Source organism: Phacochoerus africanus, chromosome 2 (assembly GCF_016906955.1).
Source record: "Phacochoerus africanus isolate WHEZ1 chromosome 2, ROS_Pafr_v1, whole genome shotgun sequence".
Classification (NCBI taxonomy): domain Eukaryota; kingdom Metazoa; phylum Chordata; class Mammalia; order Artiodactyla; family Suidae; genus Phacochoerus; species Phacochoerus africanus.
The window spans coordinates 140,930,274-140,956,505 of record NC_062545.1 but is presented as its reverse complement, the minus strand read 5'-3'; the positions used below and the strand labels follow the sequence as shown (position 1 = coordinate 140,956,505).

At 40.3% G+C, this 26,232-nt stretch overlaps 1 protein-coding gene across 1 annotated transcript in view; it reads left to right on the top strand.

Moving 5' to 3' along the window:
• The window catches only part of CERS3 (ceramide synthase 3), a 105,965-nt gene that overhangs the window by 67,058 nt on the left and 12,675 nt on the right, over positions 1-26,232 (top strand). Inside the window, exon 10 of the mRNA XM_047766838.1 lies at positions 9,485-9,638. Within this exon, the coding sequence (XP_047622794.1) occupies positions 9,485-9,638 (154 nt within the window). The remainder of the gene's footprint in view (positions 1-9,484; positions 9,639-26,232) is intronic.

Below are 26,232 nucleotides of genomic sequence, written 5' to 3'. Positions count from 1 at the left end.
TGGGCATATTTTCGAAGCACACACCATGAAAGCTCTCAGTCCAGGGAAATCTCTGAGAAGCTTGCACCTGCAGCAAATAGAAGTTCCTAGGCTAGGGGTCGAATCAGAGCTACAGTTGCCGGCCTCCACCCCAATCACAGCAACGCAGGGTCCAAGCGGCATCTGTGACCTGCACTGCAGCTCACAGCAACGCCAGATCCTTAGCCCACTGAGTGAGGCCAGGGTTCCAACTCACTCCCGTCCTCATGGATACTAGTCCAGTTCATTTTGGCTGTGCCACCATGGGAACTCCATGCTGTGGCTGACTTCTCATTCGGCCATGAAGGGCACTCACCTCAGGTCTTTCCATGATATCTCAAATCAACAGACAGACCAACAGTCTAACCTTGGGTTGGGGGTCAGTGATTGAAAGTGGTGTATTACTTTCTCCCACACCCTCGACTTTAAAAACCCTGTTTAAGAATTGATTCTTTTGCCAGCATTTCTGGATTTCAAAGAGAATTAGTTACATGCATTTGGCATTTTCCTGACCTTGATACTTTGCTGAATTCGCCAGCCCACTGCAGAGGCCAGCCAGCACCACTGTTTGCTGTCTTCAGAGAGTTGGGCTGCAAATAACCAGTATTAACAGACTGGATTGTCAACATTTTTTGTGTGTAAAAATTTTTCAGTGTTGATGTTACTGATCCTCACTGTTTAGAAGGTTAAAGAAACGTCACCAAGCTATTGGAAGTTTGAGAGATGGGTTTTCCGTGGTGTTTGAAAGAATCTGCTGCAGTGTATTACTCTGGCTTAAACAGCCTGAATATGTTACACAACCATCCTTTGGTGCCAAATAGGAAAAGGCAGTTCCTTGTTATTAGTCTGGCTTCAACCTTCTGTCTAAAACTTGTAACTCTGCAGACTCACTTTTCAAGATATTCATTAGTTCAGATTTGTTGGGAATTCACCATGAACCAAACAACATGCAGACAACAGGCCTATTTCAGGACTCTGGCATTTTGGAAGTGTTGTGGGAGGCAGTTTGAAATCTAGTTGCTCTGTTCTTCTCAAGTGCTTTTATTGCACATTTTGTGGTGAGATGAAATGTTGGGTGGGGAGAAAGTTGACTAGGGTTATGCCCATCTGAAATCTCTCCGAAGCTTGAGTGAAAGGACAGGAGTTTTCCATTACACCTGTCTTCCCCTTTCTTCTCCTTTCCCCTCTGCCTCAAGCAGATTCGCTTTCCCCTCATGAGTTTCCTTTTGTGTTCCTACAACTATGGCCTGTCTTCTCTCCTCTTGCTCTTTCCAGGGATCATATTTAGCTGATTCTCATTGTCAGCTGGATTTAATTACCTTGATTTTCTAAACATTGTTACTGTCAACATTGGGTAGAAATTCCAATTGGTATTGGCCAAACTGCTTTAATCTAATTGCCTGGTTACCCTATTTATTTGCCTTTTTTTAAAAAAGTATTTAGATCTCAGGCTTATGTTTTTTTCACATTGTATTCCTAATTATTGTATTAAAACAATAATTTTTGTGAATTATTGGCTATAACAATCTACTCGAATGTTGTACAGATACCGCCTGAGAGTCATTAGGCTAGAAAGACCCTCCCAAGATCAGATAGTCAGCTCCCCTGACTCCTGAAAGTTTCTTCCATAAATAAAAAGAGCAGATAATGATTTAGTCCAGGATGTTGATCTGAAAGGAAGACATTGTCTCAGCTAAGGTTTTCAGTGGCAGTGCTGGCTCATCACTTCATTCTTGAACCCCTTACCCATAGAGGTTGTGAGGGTCCCACAGGTGAGGGAGATGCAGTGCCCAGCCTGCAGGAAGGGGTTCACGATGGCAGTAGAGGAGAGGTCTGTGTCCACCACTTTATTCGTATATTTAAAGAATGTTAATACTGACCTGTGGTTTTTGGATATTCCAAAAAGACAAAATAAAACATTTCCAACTGTGAATAATACTCAAATAAATAGCTTCCCTACCCTCAAGCGTACATATGCTGGTGGTGACTTTGTTGTCCACACCACTAGTTCACAGGACTTTGGACTTCATCTTTTGATGATCCAGGCCTCACTGGTCTAGAAAAATGGTACTCTGAGAACCTCATGTGAATGAAAATTTTGTGGGCAAGGTGACCATACGAATCCTTGCAGTGGCTATCAGAGAGAGGGCAGTTTAGGAGAAGACAAGGCTGAAGGCACCCAGCTGTGCTCAGCTGATGTTCCCCAGAGAGCAACAAGAGTGAGGACAGGATGGCCGTACCTCTCCTTGTAAGGCCTGGGGCCTCAGTTCTAAAAGGTGAGGTAGGGGCAGAGCAGGGGTCTGATGGGCCAGGTGGGCTTCCATGCCCTCCTGGGGTGGCACACTGACCTTCCCACAGTCACTAGAGGAGAGGAGGGGCTGCCCCATGCCAGGTGGCTCCTTGAAGCTGGGGCTCCTCCCTTGAGCTGCCACTGCAGATGCTTATCTGGCACCAGACTCTCCAGTCACACAGCTTGTGGAAGAGAAACCACTACAGGTGTCTGCTTAGCATCTGTTCCACAACGAGCCCTCAAATTAGCCCCCCTCTTCATGTCATACACTCGGCACTTCTGTTGCAGCTTATGAACTGATGGACAGCTGTAGCGATCCAGAGTTCTAGAGCCAGGGACCTGGTTCATAAGGTAGTCCAACCCCTTTACTCACTTCCTTGTTTGCAGATAATTTCAAGCTTACAGGATAATTTCAAGTATATCACAAAGAACTCTTAACTATTCCCTTTACCCAGATTTACCAGTTAGCATTTCCCCATTTGCTTCACCATTTTTTTTTGGTCTCTCTGGCAATCCCCCTTTTTTTTTTCTATTTTGGCCACACCCATGGCATGTAGATGGTCCCAGGCCAGAGTCTGAACCCAGGCCACCTAAACTGCTAGAGTGACAACACCAAATCCTTAATCTGCTGAGCCACATGAGAACTCCTTTTTCTCCTTTGTATTTCTCATTCTTTTTCTCTCTCAACACACTGTGAGAGAGAAACACACACACACATACAAGGTCATATATACACACATTTTTTTCCTGAACCATATGAAAGTTGCAATCAGAGTTCCCTGGTGGCCCATCAGATAAGGACCTGGCATTGTCACTGCTGTGGCTCAGATTTGATCCCCAGTCTGGGAATGTCCACATGCTGTGGCACATCCAAAAACAAAAAGATGCAACCATTATGTCCTTTTAATCCTAAATACTTAAGTGTATATTCCCTAAGGACAAGGACATTCTTGTATAGAATCACAGTGCAGTTATCAGTTTCAGGAAAGGTAGCAGTCTACCACCCATGTTTCTGTTTTGTCGACTGATGCAATAATGCCTTTCATTGCTTTTTTCTCTCACTATGGGATCTGGCTCAGGATCACATTCTTCATTCAGTTGTCATCCACCTGGAATAGGTACCCCTTTTTGTCTTTCGTGTCATAGACATTGTTGAAGTGTTGCAGCCCTGTTTGTTTCTCATGTGAGAAGTTCAGATAGTCCCAGGATTGCACAGCTAGTTATGAAAGAATCAAGATCAGAAACAGGACATTTGAAACACAAAATAGATATGTTCCAATTAAGTTAATAAATTTGATAATTAAGAGCAGGCATCATTGCCTTACTTGAGTATTAAATTTTCTCCAACTACATGATCACTTTGAAATATAAGACAACTCCAAAATGTAAGGTGGGCAGCTTTGTACCTGTAGAACCATTATTTGTTAATCCTGAAAAGGTTTAATAGTTGCACCTATGATTAGCAAGAAAAAAAGACCCTTAACTTTTCCTAGAAAAATACAACTTTTAGTGGCTTCCTTATCAGGCCCAGCAAAACCAATTGCTTTTTACACTAACAATGTAATTTTTTTCCAAACCTTGAAAACTCCAGTGATTGAAAGAGTGAAGATGGGAAACAAAACCCAAAGCAGGGAAGAGGCTGAGCTTGGCGTCCACGGGCACAGTACTAGTGTATCTGTTTGGACAGATTCAAGGCCAGTGTATAGAGCAGTGCCATCCTGGGCATTGAGAAGTATTGTCTATGAAAAAGGAAATTCCACAGGCCCAAAGGTAAATGTGCACTTATCGGTGTGTCCATACATGTGTCTGCACACTTGATACATGTGTATTTGGGCCAAAATTGAGGAAGGTGGATGTGTTTTGGGTTTCTTCTTCCCATTCTTCTTTCAGCAAAGGAGGAGAAGTTGAAGTTGAGAGATTGGACCATCTTTAGTGAGGACATTGAGACCCACAGAAAGAGGCGGCCCCATAACTGCTGTTCCCAGGATCACGACAGCTGCTCCCTTCTGAACCCTCTGCACTTCATAGGCATCCCATCCCCCTGTCTTCCCATTACCCCAGAGCCTGCTCCCCTCCCCCACTAAGCAGAAAATCCAGCCACCTTAGCAGCAGCCTCTCTCAGTAGAGGATTGCCCTCCCCATGTCATTAACTCAGCCCCACCATGTAGGAGAGGAGGTGATAGTGCAAAGTGGCCTCAGCACAGTGCTAGTAACAGTCACGTTACACTACCATTTTTGAGTGCTGACTGTGGGTAAGCTCTTCCCATTTGTCAACTCATTTAATCCTCACAAGAGCCTGCTGAGGTGAGTGCTATTTTACTTTTATAGAAGAAACTGAAGGCCAGAGAAGCTGTGGAACTTGCTGAATACCACAGGGAGACCATGTCCCAAATATGGTGGGTTTCAGTGCCCACACCCACTGGCCTCTTCTCTCTGCGTGGAAATGACAGTCTCTTCTGTTTCCAGAACTCTGACTCTGGGTTTCTTTGGAACCTCTCAGTCAGAGAGGTGGGGTTAGTTCCACCCAAGGAATGGGAGGTTGTACAGGTTACCAGGCAGAAAGTAGTGGCCTCAGCCCTGGAGCCCAGCTCTGATGATGCTAGGCCAGAGCTATGCCTCTCATTTCTAAAACCAGCAGAGCTTCCCAAAGCTCTTATAAGGAAGACCATGCCCCTGACCTTGATTTTCAAGGCCAACAGGAAATGGCTACATTCACCCTCCAGCTTCATCTTACACCACCTTCCCCTGCCCCTCCTCTCCCTGAAGCCACACTGGTCTTCTTTGAGCCCTTGAATTTTCCATGATGCCTCCACCTGAGGACTTTCTACATGTCACTCCCTCAACATGTACAAAGCATTCTCTTCTGGGTCTTCCCTTCACCTAAGGGGAAGAGGGAAATATGCTCAGTCAGAACTCTGCAATGTGCTCCTTGTCCTTTTCTTTCTTTGCTTGGACCACAGTGAGCTTAATTATATGTTTAGATAATTATTTACATTTTCTGGTAGAGCATGTAAAAGATATTTTTGAATAGGTTCCTTTTTTAATTTTGACCCTGACAAATTCCCAGTAAAGGACCTAGTATGGGGCCAGGCCTTGGACCAAGCGATTGGAGGATACAGAGATGAAGGCCCTCATAGCTGCTGCCTTTGGAAAGCTTGCTAAGATAATGAGAGTCAACACAGACAACAGCTTTTACTGCAAGGCAGGATGAATCAGCCAAATGTTCTAAAGAAGGTGGTAGCAAAACAGCCTAGAGGAAAGTTATAAATTCACAGGTGATCAGAATAGCACAGATATTTTGTTATAGAGGGATCTGTGTTTTTATAGATGAAAAGAGCTTCAGTTGAAAAGAGGAAGGGTGTTCTAGGCTGAGGGAACAACCTAGAACAGAATAGCCTAGGACAGAATAAGGCACACAACTGCTTAAAGACATGGCAAAATTAGAATGGCAAATAGGCTTTGTGTATACTATTTCTTTTAATCTCTGTGGATGCATGTATCACAGTGTAAGTCCTTCTGGTTCAGGAATTTCAATCTCTTTTACTCATTGCTATATTTCTGGCTCCCACAAAGTGCCTATTAGCACTTTGGTAAGAGCTTAATAATGTTTATTGAATGAATAAAGTAGATACTCATTGCTTCGATTTTACAATTGGGAATATGCACAGAGAAGTGATTCCAGGTTACATAGAGCCAGGATTTTTAGTGATAGAGCCACGATTTTAAGAAAATAGTGGAAAATTTGTTTTATAATGTTGGAGGTGAAAAAGACCTTTTATAGCATAACATGGTAACTAGCTGTAAAGGAAATAATTGATAAATTTGGTTACAAAAATATTTTAAAAATTAATTTGCCTAGAAAAATCACAAACAGTTATATAGAATCAGACAGTGTAATGCTATTTAACATGATTTTTTTTTAAAAAGTTGTTATCCTTAATATATAAAGAGCATTTAGGAGTCAGCAGAAAAATTAAACATTCCAATGGGAAAATGGACAAATACCATGAAGAAGCAGTTTACAGAAATATAAATTACAATAACAAAAAACTCATATATATCTTCACAAGAAATAAAAATGTAACTGTAAACAATGTGATGTTGATTTAGGTAGAAGCTGACAAAATACAATGTTGGGAAAGATCTGAGGAAGCAGATAGTCTCATACACTGAATACAGATTGGGGGGAGTTCCTGTTGTGGCTCAGTGGCAATGAACCCAACTAGTATCCATGAGGTTGTGAGTTCAATCCCTGGCCTCGCTCAGTGGGCTAAGGATCCAGCATTGCTGTGAACTGTGGTGTAGGTCACAGACATGGCTCAGATCCTGCATCGCTGTGGCTGTGTCCTAGGCCGGCAGCTGAAGCTCCAGTTTGACCCCAGCCTGGGAACTTTCATATGCTGTGGGTACGGCTCTTTCTAAAAAGTCAAAAAAAAAAAAAAGTACAAATTGGTACGATCTTGCTGAAAAGTTGTCTAGCAATACATTCCAAAATGTAAAATGAATATATGCTTTGATTCAAGATTTTAACTATTCTAAGGAAAAATCAGTTTTATCAAAATGTATTTACAAGTAATTCTCACAGTGTTCTTTATAATGTGAAAATTCAGAAGCAACTTAAATGTCTATCAATGAGAGAATAGTTAAATAAATTATTATATCTATAAATGGATTTCTGTGTAGCTATTACATAGAATGGTATACAGTAGGGGTTGGCAAACTATGGCTCACCAGCCAAATACAGATTACCATTTTGTTAATAAAATTTTATTGGCACACACCCACACCCATTAATTGATATGTCGTCTATAGCTAGTTTCACACTACAAAGACCAGTTGAGCCATTGCAACAGAGACCAAATGGCCCAGAGTCCTGCAATATTTACTGTCTATCCCTGTAAAAAGTGTTTGCTGACCCTTTGATTTATAATATTCATTGAATTGGAAAGCTCTCTGTACCATATGACTGAATGATAAAAGCAGGGCACACAATCATAAGCATAGTGTGATCTCTGTTATATAGAATCGTGTGGTAATGGAGAAGAGGGAAAAAAACACCTTAAAATGTGTTTTTAGGAAAGATAAATTATGTTATCAGATATAATTGTACTAGGTTACTTGTGAGTTGTGAGATTTTAAGTGTTTTTATTTAAGTCCTTTATATTTTTCCGTAATTCCTAAGTTTCTAAAATTTACGTAAGTAAAATGGGTAAATGACTCTTATTTTTGTTATATTGAGTTCAGAGTTCATATCACTGCTTTTTAAATAAAGATCTTGAACTAATAACTCACAAAAGAAGAAACAGAGCTACTAAGCAGACTTGAAAGGAAACTGTCAAAGGTTGCAAATAGTGCAAGTTGAAATTGTTTTGTTTTTTAAATTTTAAACTCATTTGATACTGGTTGAGGGTTCAATGAAACTTTTTTTACACAAGGTGCTGGTGGCCTCATAAACTATTACAATTTTGGAAAATAATCTGGCAAAGTCTTAATAGCTTTTAATATAACCTTGACTTTATATACTTTTAATGTATACCTTGAAACAATATCTCACATTTAGGGATATACATTTCTAAAGAAATAACCTGTGATTTGGGAAAAACTATATACATCAAGTTTTTCAAATGATGTAAAATGTTTTTGATTTAAAGCTAAATGGAATTGGAACATAAAATCCCACAAGTGCTGCTTTTATTACAGTGGCCAAAATCTCTGCAGGATACCAGCAAGTGCTGCTGAGGGTGAGCAACAACTGGCATTCTCATACATTACTGGTGGGGATGCAAAACAGGCACTCAGAAAACAGGTTTTCAGTTCCTTATAAACACATAGTTGCAGGGTGATACCCAACAGTCCCCCTCTTTGTATTTGCCCTTGAGAAATGAAAACTTATGTGCACACAAAAACCTGTTCAAAAATATTTATAGCAGTTCTGTCCATAACTGTCAAAAACTGGAAACAACACAAACATTCTCTGATGGGTACATCCACACAACGGAACAGTACTCAGTGATTAAAAAAGGCACATGCTGTTGAAACGCACAACCACTTGCACGACTCTCAAAGGCTCTATGCTGAGTGAAAGAAGGCATCTCAAAAGCTGCACACTGTATGATTCCATTTATATGGCGTTTATGACAAGGCAAAATTAAAGGGACGGAGAATAGGTAAGCGATTGCCAAGTGTTAGGCCTGGGGAAGGGTGTGACTATAAAGGGATAGCACAGGGGCGGGCTTGGGGGTGATGGAGCTGTGTAACCATTATTGTGGGGGTAGCTACACAAACTATGCATATGTTATAACTCTGAACTGCACAGCAAAATTCAATCGATTTTACTACGTAGTAATTTAAAAAATGAAGCTAAAATAAATAAATGTATATATAGGAAAAAGCTAGAAGATAATACACAAAAATAACAGTGTTATTTGTTTAAAATGGTGATTTTTATGGGCAACTTTTAAATTTTTCCAATTTTATAAGAATAAATTATTTTTATAATTTGAATATTCTTACAAACAAACCTATCCAGAAAGTCTAAAATCATAGTAGTGTGTGAAGTTGGGGAAAAAACAGAAAGCCTTCATACTGCAATGGTATCTGAAGGCACGGTGAATCCTGGTCATTGAAGGAAGCTCAGTTGTATCCAGTTCAGAGTTCATATCACTGCTTTTTAAGTTAATATGGTATTCAACTCACTCTAGAAAGTGGAAGTAGATGTTTCTTCAAAGAACTGTTTTATTCAGAAAATGTACTCTTGTAGAATTGCTCATTCACTTTTGATGCCAAATAAATGAGATGGCGTCAGAAGGCAGTAATCGCCCCGTGTAGACATTATCTCGTGTTCTCCCATCCCAGGAAGGTGAGTGGGGCTAGTGAATGCTCTTCTCTTTGCAGAGAGGAAACCGAGGTAGAGAAACATTGGTGTGTAGGCAGTGTGGCAATAAAAATTCCATTTGCTTTAACTGTTCTCCCAGGAGGCATACTGTATTTTTTGCGACTTGCCAGTGATGATATAAAAAGTAAGATTATCACATTGTTTTCTCTTGAGACTTCCCTGGACATCCCTAGAAATGAAATAAATGTTGTATGCCTTGGGAGAAAAAGATTTGTTCTCTTACTGAAAATTCACAAGGACTCTGACTGTAATGAAATACTCTCATCTGTTTGGTTTTTCAGGATTTTATATTGCACGCTGATTCTACCTCTGCACTACCTCGAGCCTTTCTTTTCATACATCTTCCTCAACCTACAGCTCATGATCCTGCAAGTCCTTCATCTTTACTGGGGTTACTTCATCCTGAAGATGCTCAAAAGATGTATATTCACGAAGGTAAGAGCTGTCTAAATCTTATTGCTCTTCACAAATAGATTTCATTGCCAGATTGAAGGTGAAGTCCAGATGGTGGTACATTCTAGTTAATTTATAGTAAACCGGAATTTTTCTGGATTTAATCATTTTTGATAAAAATTTCACCAAAATATAGCTAGATTTTTCATTAAGTAGATCTCTAAGATTCTCTTAAGAAAATGCTTTTATTAGAGGACAATTTTTTTAAAAATTTTTATCCAAAAATTGATTGCTGATTCTTAAAGGATGTCCTAATTAAGTCTACATGTGCTCCAGTTTGAGATGATAGTGGGTACTGTTTCAGATCCTTAGTTTACCTTTGCTGAATATCCAGTTTGCTCTCCCCCTGAGCTTTCTCCTCCCCTCTGAAATTTTGCCCATCATTTGGCTATATCTTTTTCTGAAAACATCTTCTCTAACAAATTAATACATTTTAGACGATAGAGGGTTTTTTTTTCTTTTGTATTTAGTTCTAGGCTTTAATTTCAGAACAAGGAGGGGGAATGCTTCAGAAATGACTAAGACATAATCATTGCCTTTGGGGAAACATCCCAGCATCTAGTGGGAAACTATTCCACCTACTAGCAATTGAATATATTGTACCGAACGTCCTGTGCTGAAGCGAGGTCCCAGAAACTTGCTGTGGGAGACAGAAGAGAAATCAGTTTATACAAGGGAACCAGGGAAAGTTTCTTTGAATAGATGGAACTTGACTGGAGTCTTTAAGGGCAAGTTAAAAAAAAAAAATAGATCAGAGCTCCTTCCTTGCCTGGAAAGGGAGTTTTAATTAAGAATCAGCCAAGGTGAAAGAGAAATGCAAATCAAAACTACCATGAGATACCACCTCACACCAGTCAGAATGGCCATCATTAATAAATCCACAAATAACAAGTGCTGGAGGGGCTCTGGAGAAAAGGGAACCCTCCTACACTGTTGGTGGGAATGTAAACTGGTACAGCCACTATGGAGAACAGTTTGGAGATACCTTAGAAATCTATACATAGAACTTCCATATGACCCCACAATCCCACTCTTGGGCATCTATCCGGACAAAACTCTACTTAAAAGAGACACGTGCACCCGCATGTTCATTGCAGCCCTATTCACAATAGCCAGGACATGGAAACAACCCAAATGTCCATCGACAGAGGATTGGATTCGGAAGAAGTGGTATATATACACAATGGAATACTACTCAGCCATAAAAAAGAATGACATAATGCCTTTTGCAACAACATGGATGGAGCTAGAGACTCTCATACTGAGTGAAATGAGCCAGAAAGACAAAGACAAATACCATATGGTATCACTTATAAGTGGAATCTAATATCCAGCACAAATGAACATCTCCTTAGAAAAGAAAATCATGGACTTGGAGAAGAGACTTGTGGCTGCCTGATGGGAGGGGGAGGGAGTGGGAGGGATCGGGAGCTTGGGCTTATCAGACACAACTTAGAATAGATTTACAAGGAGATCCTGCTGAATAGCATTGAGAACTTTGTCTAGATACTCATGTTGCAACAGAAGAAAGGCTGGGGGAAAAATGTAATTGTAATGTATACACGTAAGGATAACCTGACCCCCTTGCTGTACAGTGGGAAAAAAAAAAAAAAAAGAATCGGCCAAGGTGAAAGTCACAGGTGGCCCACTTTTGGGTGTTACCTAATCCTTGTATAACACAGCATTGTATCATGATCAGAATGAGTGATTTGTATGTAACAGGTAAGCTGGTAATTTATCTGCTAAGCTCATTTTTTGACGAACGTTCTTATTAATTCATTTTCCTGCTTCAGTAACTGTGTCTCAAAGACCATTGAAGAATTGATAAATAAAGTGGACATTGCCATAATTGACCTCTAGATATTCTAGATCTAGACAGAGGTATAGGAAATTGGGCTACATCTGCATTAATCTCAAACCTAATCCTGAAAGTTTTTTTTTTTTTAATCTTTTTTAAACTAGATTACTGACTTAAACTTGTTTTCCTCAGAGTGGATTCTTTCCTTTGAAGCTAGAGTGCCAAAAAACTCTTTCAAGCTTTCACTGAATTGTTCTAGTTTGTTAATATCTTAAATAGTTTTGCTGTGATCTCTGCAAAAGTTATTTTATCTCTAAGTCTTGGATACAACTAAAGTGACTGAGATAAGGTTAAGAATACGATCCATTAGACAATTTGCACATCCAGGGGTGGATGGAAGAAAGGTCACTGAGCTGAGTCTGTCCCACTATTGGGTCAAGCCTTCCTGGAGCTCCTGTCCCCAGGCAGAAACTGTTCCCTTATGGGCTGGTGAGTGACAATAATTATAGGCTTGGATGGGATCCAGGTAGGGCAAAATTTGGAAACCATAAGATCCTCTTGTTTGATTTTTGTATTTCTGATCTCTAATGGGTTGTACCAAGCCTGATTAAAAACCCAGCAGGTTGGGGAGCTGTGGACAGGAATTCCTCATTTCTCATGCTGTACTTTGGAAAAGCTGTTTTCAATTGCAATTTGACAGCAGCAGTGGAGGCCCCCGCGGCCCTAATCCTTGCAGTCCGTATGACTTCAGCTGGCTTGCATGTGCAGTCTGTTTTCCACAGCAGTGGCAAATCTGGCTGTGAAATCAGCTTCTTCCTCCAAAGCCATAAAGCTGCCTTTTAAAGAATGCTATTTGGAGGCATAGTTGCATTGCAAAGGGGAGAGGGATGAGGCAGGAGTTGAAATTTTTAGAAACAACTAACAATACAGTTTTCAGTTCTATTTAGTAAATATTTAGCATTTAATACACACCACAATTGTTACTAAGGGGCCAACCCATGATATTTAAAAAATAAGAGTTGCAGAGGTTAGTAGGCCTCCAAAAAAAATTTTTTTTAAATCTTATATGAGAGATTAAGAATTTGTCTTTTCAAGTTCTTTATGCCTGGCAGGCCCCTGATAAGTAATTTTAAATATGCAAGTGAATAATTAATTTGGGAAAGAAACCACACTGTTTTGAATGGAAAGTTACAAAATAATTTATTAGTCTATTTATGGTCTCCATAAATTTGCATGGTAAACAGAAAAGACAAAAGTGATTATACTTCTTAAAAATAGTGATTTTTCAAAGTATTCACATCTTATTTCCCTAAGCTATAGGACTGTTGCAAGCATATGATGAACAAGGACCTTCAACCATTTGTTTCTGTTATTGTATATCTTAAAATAACAGCATCTCTGAAATTTCAGGACACTAACATACACACACCATGGTTAGCAGGCAGCTTGCTTCTTGAGAACAAGAGTTGGCACTGAAACTTAACTGGTTCCTATAAAATAGATGACTTTTTGATCCACACATCACAGCCCACAGATCACATCGGGAAGTATGATGGGCTGATACTTCCAACTTGTCATTCTCTTTGCAAACATGAAAAGTGCTTTCAGAGGAAGTTAGAAGTATAACATGCTTTTGTTTAATAGTACCTAGGAGAACTTGATCATCCTTAAGTTCTTATTTTTTCCTTTCTAAATATACTGGATGCTGGCCAACTTGAGCATGTCTCTGTGACATCTCAGACTGGTGCCTCGCCAAGACCTTGGGGAGGAGCTGCAGCACGCAGCCCTTACAGCCAGGCTGGAGAAGCCAGCCCCTTGGCAATTGGCCCTGCCATCTGCTCTCCACAGGCAGTGTCTCTTTAGTTCACAGAATGACACTGCATACACGCTGAACTGCTTTAAAGGAAAGAACCTTCTGATAAACGTGAGGAAACTGAGACCTCAACCAGATTCACACATTAATTTCTTGGCAAAGCCAAGACTAGAAGAACTTAAGTCTCTTAAATCGTAATACCTCGCCTTTTCAGATTATTCTTTATGCAGGGAAGAAAATGAATAACCAGAAAATTAATTTAAAACACTTGTATAGGAGTTCCCGCTGTGTGCAGCGGAAACGAATCTGACTAGGAAAACATAAGGTTGCGGGTTTGATGCCTGGCCTTGCTCAGTGGGTTAAGGATCTGGCGTTGCCATGAGCTGTGGTGTGGGTCACAGACGCGGCTCGGATCCCACGTTGCTGTGGCTCTGGCATAGGCTGGCAACTGCAGCTCTGATTAGATCCCTAGCCTGGGAACCTCCATATGCCGCAAGTGTGGCCCTAAAAAGCATAAAAAATAAAATAAAATACTTGTACAGTGTAAAAAATAATGAGTACAGAAACAAATTGAGTAATCAAGATGGTAGAATAAAACACAACACAGATCCTTTAACTCATTTTTTTAACTTTTTAAAAGCATAAGAAAATGTTTTATAACTGTTTTTTTTTTTTTGGTCTTTTTGCCATTTCTTGGGCTGCTCCCGTGGCATATGGAGGTTCCCAGGCTAGGGGTCCAATTGGAGCTGTAGCCTCCAGCCTACGCCACAGCCACAGCAACGCGGGATCCGAACCGCATCTGGGACCTACACCACAGCTCATGGCAACACCGGATCCTTAACCCACTAAGGGAGGCCAGGGATGGAACCCGCAACCTCATGGATCCTAGTCAGATTCGTTAACCACTGAGCCATGATGGGAACTCCTTTATAACTATTTTTTAAAAATATTTTCATTTTTAGTAATTTTTACTTCCTGGTAAAGCAATTAGGGTGATAGCCAAAGCTACAGGCTCTGTACTCACATCTTAGCTCTCCCGTTTATGTCTGTATAATAGTACTAGGCATGTTATTTCTATTCAGAGCCTCAGTTTCCTCACCTGTAAAATGGGGCTAATGATATTAGTGCCTGCTTTATAGGCTAAAACTCTTAGAACAGTGTCTAGCACACAGTAAGCACATGATAAATGTTAGCTGCCGTTATCATTGTCACTGTTAACTGCTTACTCGGGTTCCTTTTGCCAAATCACAGAGACCTGTGAGTTCAAGGAGGCTGGCAGTTTGCTAGCCCTCTCTTCCTTTTACTTAGATGAGGCTGCTGCAGCTGATGTCAGGTTTCAGACTCCTTGACTTCTAGCAGCAGCAATTGTAGTTTCCTAAGCTATCTTTTTTTTTTTGTCTTTTTTGTTGTTGTTGTTATTGTTGTTGCTATTTCTTGGGCCGCTCCCGCGGCATATGGAGGTTCCCAGGCTAGGGGTTGAATCGGAGCTGTAGCCACTGGCCTACACCAGAGCCACAGCAACACGGGATCCGAGCCGCGTCTGCAACCTACACCACAGCTCACGGCAACGCCGGATCGTTAACCCACTGAGCAAGGGCAGGGACCGAACCCGCAACCTCATGGTTCCTAGTCGGATTCGTTAACCACTGCGCCACGACGGGAACTCCTCCTAAGCTATCTTCTACCAGGGATTTTTCATGACTCACATTTCTAAATGATCCTTTTTGACACATTCTTTCAGAGATCAGTGTGTTAGAGAAAAAATACAAAATTTGTAACTTCCAAAAAGCCTTCAAGTCTCTTTTGTTAGTAGGTAATAGTGGATATAAAAACTGCCCTTTGCTGAACAAACATTATAAAAATATCACGAAGACTGATCATTGAAATAGAGTGTTGTAACAAAAATGCTGTTAGTTTAGATCTCCATATTTCTGAATATTTATGTAGATTAACTAGTTTAATATCTGTTCAAGAAACATCAGTGGGATTTGTAAATTTGTAATGATAACAAAAATAACTTTGCAAAGTTGCTAGGCTCAAAGAATTTCAAATTTGAATATTCTTCTACACTACACATTCAGCCAAGCCACAAAATAAAGAATCCCGTAGGATTTGAGCTGGAAGAGACCACTAAATGTCTGCCAGGACAGCTGGATCCTCCTCGAGGCCTTGCCACTGCAGCTTACCACTCGCACCCACAGAGATGGTGGCCTCTCTTGTGCGGAAGGACAGAGGGCTGAGTGAGGAAGGCACAGCTTACCCAAGGTCATACAGGAGTAGGGTTTCTGAGGCTAATCATGTGCTCTCTGCCTTCCTGGAACAGTGTGTGTGTGTGTGTGTTTAGTGTGGCTTATGTGCACTTCCCACAACTTCATAATCTTATCATTGACTTTGCTTGGTCATCTTGCAAGTAGTCAATCAATTCCAGCTCTTCATAGAGGATGCTCTTTAGGAAATTTCATTGAGGGTATTCCCATTAGGGGATTTTTTTTTTTTTCTGGTTTAAACCAATCATAAAACCTGTTCGTTTGTTTGTTTTAAGTAAACCCAGAAGTGTAGAGTACTTTAAAGAATTCAAAATATACTAGGCAACCATCTGAATGGTTGAGATAATAAAAGAGAAAATGTATGATGAGTGAGAGGCAGGCCCATGAGTAAACTGGCTTCTTCTCAGCTCTGTGCTCTTGCTTTGTCCTTGACTGGGAGGTCCTGTAATAGGCAGCAGGGCACCATGGTGGTTACTTGGGAGAAGAGCCAGCTTCACATATACCATCACCATGGAAGGAGGGGCTCACCTGCCAGGAGGGGAAACGGAGGCCCAAGTGAGTTAGGTCTGGAGCCACAGCACCCTTCTGAGTTAATACCTCTTCTCTATACTGGATACCCTCACCTGGTCACTTCCTTATTCTGGCTGGTCAGCATCCTTTCCCAGCTAGTTGGAAATTCTTCTATTGTTTTTTGCTACAATGTTTCTTCTTTGTGTCCAGGATAGTCACTGCACTTCCCACACCCAGATGCTGCAACACATCTTTCTGTGGCTGATGACAACAGTGTGTCTTTTCAGGTTGTTTTTTTTTTTTTTTGGTCTTTTTAGGGCTGCACCAGCGGCATATGGAGGTTCCCAGGCTAGGGGTCTAATCTGAGCTACCGCTGCCAGCCTACACCATAGCCACAGCAACTCCAGATCCGAGCCGCATCTGTGACCTACACCACAGCTCACAGCAGTGCTGGATCCTTAACCCATTGAGTGAGGCCAGGGATCGAACCTGCATCCTCATGGTTCCTAGTTGGATTCGTTTCCACTGCGCCACAATGGAAACTCCCCTCTTTTCAGTTCTTAATTCCAAGCACACTGACCTCTGATGGAGAAGGATTATAGTAGGATTTTCAATAAGTACAATAAGAATCTGTTTCCATTTTCTTCAGTCTACCCTCTGTTCCTGTGGAATCATGGAAAGCAGCTGGGTGGGGCCTGTTCCCTCTGGGAGATTTCAGCATTGGGGGTATGTTTAAAAGTGGCAAGCCCCCTCCCCTGCAACTTCCTGAATTATGCAATTATCTGGTGACTTTCCACACTTATTTGATCACATTTTGGCTCCTTTTGCACGTACTCTTCGATTTCTTGTCTTCTGTGTTTTTTAACAATGGTTTTCAAGATACTGTTCTTGGAGGTACTGGACTAGCTGGGTCATTTGGTGGACAAGAGGTTAACTTGAGCTGTGGTGGAATGGAGGGGCTTGTCCACGGAAGCATTTTTGAGGATAGTGATGATACTTAAATCCTGCCTTTCTTTTCTCTGTCCCAAATGTTGACCTGATGTTTTCCTGATTGTATATTGCTGAGGCTGAAAAGGAAGGTCTGCCATGGGGGAGACTGACATAGTGACAGTTTTCAGTTAGTTTTCAGTGAGCGTTTTTCCACAGGTAGGTGTATATTCCACGTCTCCATGGGGGAAGGTGAGTTCCGTGTCTTTCTACTTTGCCATTGTGATTTGAGTCTCCACTCTGTTTTCTAATTAGAGTTGATAACCATCCTACCTTCCTTACAAGGTTGTTGTCAGGATAAAATGCTATGATATAAACTAAATTACTCTTTCAACTGTGAGGTGTGCAGAAATATGTGGTAGTGTTATAATCATAGAACCAAATATTCCACAGTTTCCGAGTCAGTCTCAATCCCAGTTATATTTTCCTGTCCCCTCCACCCCTACCCTACTCCCAGGAAACTCTTTTCTCTCATCCTGTGTGTCCTTTTTGAGCTGTGGAAAATAGATTACTGAGCCCTTGCCCACCTACTGAGCCCTTGTCCAAACACGTTGCTGAAGTGTCTGGTGAGAAACCCTACCACTTGCAGGTTTCTGGAGTAGAAAGGAGTGATTGAGCCCAAGCTGAGCCCCTGGAGGCTGCCCTATGAAGGGGTTTGGGGTCAGGTCTGGCCCTTCCAAGAGGTTCAGAAAGCAGTTGCAGGCGAGTGCTGGAGGTGGCAGGTCTGGTTGACTCCCAGGCCTCATCTACTACTCTCTGTCATCACCAGTGGAAAGAGGTAGCTCTCCTGGCTCTCAGTCTCCATAGGGGGCCCTGGCAGTCAGCTCTCCTCTCTTCCCCAGGAGAGATATGCATTCCAGAGGTATCTTTGGAATCAGCAGGCCTGTCTCTGGCTCAGGGCTTTTCACTATTGGCACGAGAGAAATCCTGGGCCAGGTAATTGTTGGTTATTGGGGCTGTCCTGAGCACTGTAGGATGTTTAACATCATCCCTGGCCTCTACTCACCAGATGCTAGTGGTGCTTTCACCCTAGTTATGACAACCAAAAATGTTTCTAGATGTTGCCAAATGATCCCAGGTAAAAATCTCCATGACTGGGAGTTCCCGTCATGGCTTAGTAGTAACGAATCAGACTAGCATCCATGAGGACACAGGATCGATCCCTGGCCTCGCTCAGCAGGTTAAGGATCCAGCATCCACCTGAGCTGTGGTGTAGGTCGCAGACGCAGCTTGGATCTGACATTGCTGTGGCTGTGGTGTGGGCCAGTGTCTACAGCTCCAATTAGACCCCTTGCCTGGGAACATCCATATGCCGCAGGTTCAGCCCCCCCCCGCCAAAAAAAAAATCACCATGACTAGGAATCACTATGTCCTTTTCCCCTTTCTATAGAGTAAACCATATTTTCTTACTCAAGCACAGAAACAATATTGTTTATAGATGTTTCAAAGGCTTTTATTGCTTTATTTATTTATTTACTTATCTACTTATCTACTTACTCCTGTCCTTTGTGTTATTGTCATCATGCATTTTAATTGTATATAATAATGTATATTTATATGAAAAGATGTGTATTAGTTATATATATTATAAATTCCATACTATATTGCTTTTTGCATTTAACAATTAATTATTTTCTAGAGTGAAAAAAAATTTTAATATCTTTGTATTTTCCTACATATATATAATTTCCGGTTCTCCTCATTCCTTTGTGTCAATACAGGTATCCAGCTGGTATCATTTTTTTGTTTGTTTGTTTGTTTATTTTTTTCCCAGGTAGATTTTCATTTCTTATAGTATAGGTCTCTTGGTGATTAATTATCTAGCTTTCGTTTGTCTGAAAAAGTTTATTTTTTACCCTTTTTCCTTTTCTTTTTCTTTATCTTTTTCCCTTTCTTTTACTACTTTGAAGTTGCTATTCCATTATCTTCTGGGTTACATACTTTCTGGTGAGATGTTGCTATCTTATTATCTTTGTTTTTTATTTTATTTATATTGGAGTATAGTTGCTTTACAATGTTGTATTAGTTTAAGGTGTACAGCAAAGTGATTGAGTTATACACATATATTCATCCTTTTTCAGATTATTTTCCCATGTAGGTTATCACAGAATATTGAGTAGAGTCTCCTGTGCTATACACTGTGTGCTCGTTGGTTATCTATTTTGTACAGAGTAGTGTGTACATGTTACATCCTATGCTCTTAATTTATCCCTTCCCCTTGTGCCTCCCATTTGGTAACTATAAGCTTGTTTTTAAAATCTGCGAGTCTATTTCTGTTTTGTTTTGTAAATAAGTTTATTTGTATCACTTTTTTAGATTCCACATATAACTGATATGATATGATACTTATCTTTCTCTTATTTCTCTTACATACTCTTAGTATGATAATCTCTAGATCCATCCATTTTGCTGAAAATGGCACTATTTCATTCTTATTCATGACTAATATTCCATTGTGTATATGTAGCACTCTTATCTGTTCCTCTGTCAATGGAGCTACCTTATTATCTTTGTTACTCTAAATAATGTGTCTTTATTCTGGCTGCTTTGGGGATTTTTCTCTTTAGCACTGGTTTTCAGTGATTATGACATATCCTTGTGTGCTTTTATGATTGGTATTTATTGAGCTTCTTGAATCTGTGTGGTTTATAAATTTTCATTGAGTTCAGTTTTCGATGACATTTCAGTTTCCTCTGTCATTCTTTTTCTGTCTTCTTCTGGGACTTCAATTACTATTTCTTTGACCCACAAATCATTGATGCTATATATTCAATTTCAGTCTTTTTATGTCTGATCTGTTTCCTTTTTAATAGTTTCTATAGCTACATCTTTTAAGATATTTTATCTCCTATTTTGCTGTGTCTAATCAACACTTAAGCCTATCTAGTGTGTGTTTTAATTTCAGATATTGTGTTTTTCATCCGTAAAATTACATTTTTTTATATCTTCCATTTCTTTCACTTTATTCATGATTTTCTCTACCTCCTTGAATGTATGGAACATATTTATAATAATTATTTTAGCATCTTCATTGGATAATTCTGTAATCTCTGATAGTTCTGGATCTGTTTCTATTTGTTGAATTTTTTCCAAATTATATACCATATTTTCTAACTTCTTTGCAAATCTGGTAATTTTTTATTGGCTGCCAGACATTTTGAATTTTACTGTATTGGATGCTGGATATTGTTGTATTCTTTTAAATAGTGTTTTTGTACACAGTACGGCTAGTGTGTTTTGATTTTGAATGAAGTTAAGTTACTTGTAATAAGTCTGCTCCTTTCTGAGCCTACTTTGAAGCTTTGTGAAGATAAGACCAGAGTAGCTTTTAGTCCATGGCTATTAAGTGAAGTTTTTCATAGTAGTCCCTTTGCTGCCCATGTACTAAGAGCTCTTTCCACTATGGCTAGTGGGAAGACAACACACGGTCAGCCCAGTGTGAGCTCCAGGGGTTATTTTTCCGACTCCCTTCTGGTACGTCTTGGCTTGGCCTCCAGGACTTTCCTCATGCACATGCACAGATCAGTACTCAGCCAAAGACCGAAGGGGACCACACTGCAGATCTGTGGAGTGATCTCTCTCCATAGGTCCTTCCTTGCCAGCATTCTGCCCCACAAATTCTAGCTTCCTTGGTTTGGTGAACTCCAGTCTGTTTCCTCAGTTCAGTGATACCAATGGGCTCCATTTGGGGTCTTTGCTTTGCTTTAGCATAGGAACTTCCTCTACAGTAACTGGGGCAATTGAAAGTCTTCCTGCTTTCATTTCCCTTTTCTCAGGAATCAGTATTGAGCTGCTTATTGAACAGTGTCCAAAAACTATTGTTTCATATGTTTTATCCAGTTTTCTATTTGCTTAACATGCTAGAACAATCTAGTCCCTATTTTTCCATAATAGCCAAAAGCAGAAGTCATGGTATTTTATTTTCTAAATAATAATAGTTAACATGCTTACTGAAATGTTTTATTTTTAAAATAAGTGCAACTGTTAGATGATTCCTTCTTTTCTCCTGATTTTTCCCTCTAGGCTAGTGCTGTCCAATTAAAATATAGAGCCACATACATAATTTTAAGTTATCTAGTTGTGTCATTTAAAAACTAATAAAAACAGATAAAATTATTTAATAATATATCCTATTTAACGCAATATAAGGAAAATATTATCATTTCAGTTTTGCCCATTGAATATTTTGCCTGGTATATGTTTTAATCAGTGAAGGATTATAATCATTATTTAAGGCTAATATAGTGACTCAGCAATCATTAAAAGAAATTGCTAATGAGATGTTTTTCATTCTTTCTTTTCATACCAAGTCCTTGAAATTCAGTGTATATTTTACACTTCAGCATATCTTAATTTGGACTGACCACATTTCAGAAGGCATACACAGCAAACAGCTGGCTGCTGCCTTGGGTACTTTAGTTCCTGCCTCTAATTAGCAGTTCTGCTTCTTGTCCATTGCACACGGGACAGGTGGTGGGATATGTTCCTGTGTGTGGCTTGTTCCATTGGGCCCTGGTGTTGTACTCTGTGGTAACATACTGGCTGTGCCTGCTACCCTTTCTTTCCCCTCAGGAAAGCTTTCTAGGAGTTCCCTGGTGACTCAACAGGTTAAGGGTCCGGCATGGTCACTGCTGTGGCTGGGTTTGCTCCCTGGTCTGGAACTTCTGTATGCCATGGGTGCAGCCAAAGAGAAAAAAAGAAAGCTTTCCAGTTTGTGAGTAAGGGAGTGCCAAGACCAGCTCAGCAGGATGGGGCTGAAGAACAGGTGCTGTGGAACTTAAACAAAAAAAGTTAACATAAAACAAGACACAGAGACATTTATCTTAAGTTAAGGTGGGAACCGGGGGGATTCAAGGTCTCAGGGACCAAGAGCCCTGCCTCAAGAAACCACACTGCTTTTATTGTGCTCTTGAGAATTATGTCAAGTGAAAAGGGGATTGTAGGTGCAGGATATAGGGTTTTTTTTTTATTATTTTATAAGTTCTTTTATTATTTTAAAAGTCACTTAGCTGGTAGATGGTTTAACTTTTACTCTAAACTTTAGGCATTTAAGAATCATTAGCATTTGAGTTAGCTATCTATGCATAGCATTTCAGAGAATCCTCATGGTGCTTCCTCAAAAGGCATGCCTATTTGTGGCAACCCTGTGTGCCTAGGTTTGTACCTTGGTTCTCTTTGCTAATGCATATTCTGCTAACGACCACTCATAAACCACTTGGCCATGAGGTTCTTCTTTCTCTTATTCTTTAGAGGACATATCATGCTTGTGCAAATGGCGTGCCAATCTGCACAGGTCCGGCATGCCTAGACTAATGTATTACGTCCTCATTCAGCTGGCCCCGTGTATAACCCATGCCTTTAGGTCTTTGTTCTTAAGCTTAAGTCATTTACCATCACCTGTTCTTAAGCTTAAGTCATTTACCATCACCTGTTTTTCAAGCAGGAAGACGGGACAAAGCAAGGAAGGACAAGATGGAGTTTTTAGCAAAGAGGCTAAGAAAATATTATAAAAATATGTCTTGCAATAAGGGAGGGTGAAACTCTTCTCGGGATTCTTTTTTTTTTTTTTTTAAGCCATACTTTGTTTTATTTTTCTTTCTTTCTTACAGAATCTTTTTCCTTCTTTCCCTTGCTCCTCTCTTCTGTATATACCTGGTTCTACCCTACCAGCTCTGCTTCTCCAAGGCTGACACTTCCTTTCTTGCACACTTTGGGGCCCCTTCACTTAGCAAGGACAAGGAACTACCAGGTCTTTTATGGCTTTACTTTCTCTTTCTGGAGGTGACTTTACCTCTGCTTCTTTTAAGTCCTGTACTCCCACCCTGCTTGTTTTTCCAGCCTCCCTTTCTCCACTTATCCAGCTACAAGCTTGCGGGCTGTGGGAGCTCACTGCAATTTATAAATTTTTTTTCTTCTTGTAAATAAGTGAAAATTGAAGGCATATGTCCATGTTGATTCTATAGTTGTTTTGAGAGTGAGGGAGAAATTTGGAATCAGGCTGCTGTTGTTCTTCAAACCAGAAGTCCTCAAGTAAATCATTTGCAAACTTAGGTACTTAAAGTGTTTTTAATAACAGACTTCTTACTACAAACCTTGCAAGTATTCTTGTTAATGCCTCAGTTATGGGAGCTGCACAGGGCAGTACAGAAGCACATGGTAGCGCTTGACATCAACCATCATGCCCTACCCCCCCGCCCCTGCCCCCATTACTCTGTATTACCGCAGCCAGACAGTCCTGGTCCTCTCAAACGTACCTCCTAAGGTGTGCAGTGGGATCCTTTTACCTGATCACCCTCTTGTTTTGTTTTATCCAGATTCTCCTTTAAATAAGCACTGGTTTCTAGATATTATCTGACTAAAACAAAGTCAAGCAGGTCTGATGTCTCTTTCTGTGGAAACTATGCTGCTATCCATGCGCTCTAGTTTTGCAATGAGTTGCTGGTAGTTCACATTACTTTGTTAATTCATATTGAGCTTAAAATTGATTTAAACCTCTAAGTCTTTTTCACATGACCCAAACCATATTTCCTCTGATAATTGTCTAGCCATGATCGTGACTTTTGTAGAAGTTACATTCCTTCTAGTTAAACTTCATTTTGCTTGATCAGCTTATTATTTGAGCCTTTTATTTAAGAATGGGAAAACATGACATTTGGTGACAAGTGCTTAAATGTTTCAGAAGACCTTTTGTCTAAGTGGCCTATTAAAGGCATTCAGGATTATTCCATATAATCCAGTTCATGAAAAAAAGTCATTTTTTTGCTTGATATATATATATTTCATCATGAGAGGATTGTAATCACATTTAAGATGAATGCAGAATAAGGTATACTGCTCACACCCAGAAGAAGATCTCTCAAGATTTCCAGTTTTTATTTTGAGTTAGCCTCTTAGCAGATACTGGCTATGTTGACTAGTTATTTGACTAGAATGGTCTGTGGAGCCTTAAAAAAATACTCACAGCCAGGTCTTAATTCAGACCAATTAAATCAGAATCCACAGGGACTCGACCTAGACATAGGAATTTTGTTTGTGTTTTCGTTTTTTTCTTCTGGACCCACAGCATATGGAGGTTCCCGGGCCAGCGAGCCAGAGCTGTGACCTATGCCATAGCAGCAGCAATGCCAGATCCTTAACCTACTGCTCCAGGCTGGGGATCCAACCGGTGCCACCATAGAGACAAGCCAGATCATTAACCACAGTGGGAACTCCCAAAACATAGGTCTTTTTGACAGTCTTCTTCTTCCCCCATCATAAGTGATTCTACTTTGTCTCTCCAGTTGGGAGCTACTAGATCAGGTGGGAAGACCCGGCTGCATGTGTGCATGTATGTCCTCTTCACTCTGCATGAGTGCCCATGGACATCTCACTGATTGCTGGGTCGGCTTGCCAGAAAGCCCACATCTGTAGAGTTTATTGACGTGGCCGCAGCAAGTCCTCTCACTGTGCAAATTTTAACAAATACAGTAGACTTCATGTTCTATGCTGAAAAATCTTTATAAATAAAAAGTCAGACTGTAGAAACAAGCACCAAGCACTTTGAGATTCTTTCCTTTATAGAAAAACAGAACTCTTTAGATAGTACATTTCTCTGGAGAATTAAAGATATGAGTCATTTTACAAGATGGCTTACTAGGTATTTTAAATAGCCGTCTATTACTTAAAGTGAGACATACTGGTAATTTTATACTGCCTTTCTGGAATAAAAGGCTCATGACATACAGAGTTAAGGAGGTCAAAATTGTTTGAAATTATGGGATTTTAAAATCCGGAAGACTTTTAGGCAACGCTCTGCTCCAACTTCTTCTTTTTTAAGAAAGCCACAATCTGGAGAGGGTCTGTGGCCTCACCATCCACCTGTGACCACAGTTGGTACCTGATGGTCCTCCAGGGCATTTCCCAGAACTGGTTAGACATGCAACCTTTCAGGCCCCATTAGAGACCTTCTGATGAGAGTTGGCATTCTATCAAGAACCCTAGGTAGGGAGTTCCCGTCGTGGTGCAGTGGTTAACGAATCTGACTAGGAACCATAAGGTTGCGGGTTCGGTCCCTGCCCTTGCTCAGTGGGTTAAGGATCCAGCATTGCCGTGAGCTGTGGTGTAGGTTGCAGACGCGGCTCGGATCCCGCGTTGCTGTGGCTCTGGCGTAGGCCGGTGGCTACAGTTCCAATTCGACCCCTAGCCTGGGAACCTCCATATGCTGCGGGAGCGGCCCAAGAAATAGCAAAAAGACAAAAAAAAAAAAAAGAACCCTAGGTGATTCATCTGCACATTAAAATTTGAGAAGCAATGGTCTAGAGATAAACAGGAAATGTCCATGTGTAGCCAGGTTTCAGGGAATCCAATTTAAATTTAATGCAACTCCTTTGAGGGAAAAAAATAAGGAAAAACTCAGCTTTTTTTCTGTGACCTTGTCAACTTGGATAATAAGAACTAATATAACAAAAAGGAATGTATTTTGATAGTAGTTCAGAAAATTGAACTCTTTGACTGAATGCACTTCTCTTTTTTTTCATACAGTTAAAGCTAAAAGTTTGCTTTCAAAACAGCATAAATGCTTATTATATTGTTCTTTGTTTCCTTGCCAACTGTGGTTTTAGATGTGGAGCTGTTCAAAAAGCAGTGGGATGCGATGAGTCATTCATGACCTCCTGGGTTTTTGACATTACTGTAAAGCCACAGATTCCAAGCACAGAGTGTAGTTAGAGCATTTCAAAAGCACAGCTCTGCAATTTCATTGAGGCCGTGGTTGTACAGGTCATTCCCAGAATATATGGAAATGCTGTGGCAGAGATTATTCAAAACTTTATCCTGTTAGCATTAGTGTGTTTTTTCACATTGTCAAAGTTTATTTTGTTCGATAATCCTTGCAGTAATTTTTGAGGACCGAAGACCAGGGCCAGCTACTTACTTTCACTAATAGGCAAATCATGATTAATTGATAACAATATATGTATAGTGAAATCTTAAAATATAGGGGGAAATTACAGACACACACACACAAAATAAAGCTGAAAGCATCATCAGGGCTTGACTTTAAATTAATTGTACTTTTTTTGGTGGATATGAAAGTGTTAAGTTGTATATTGATAGAGGGATGCTGCTTGTATTACACACAGGGTACAATGCAGGGCAGTGGCTGTGGATGGGACTATGTTTTCATAAGATACACAGGATAGTGAAGGGTCTTGGTGCCATGTC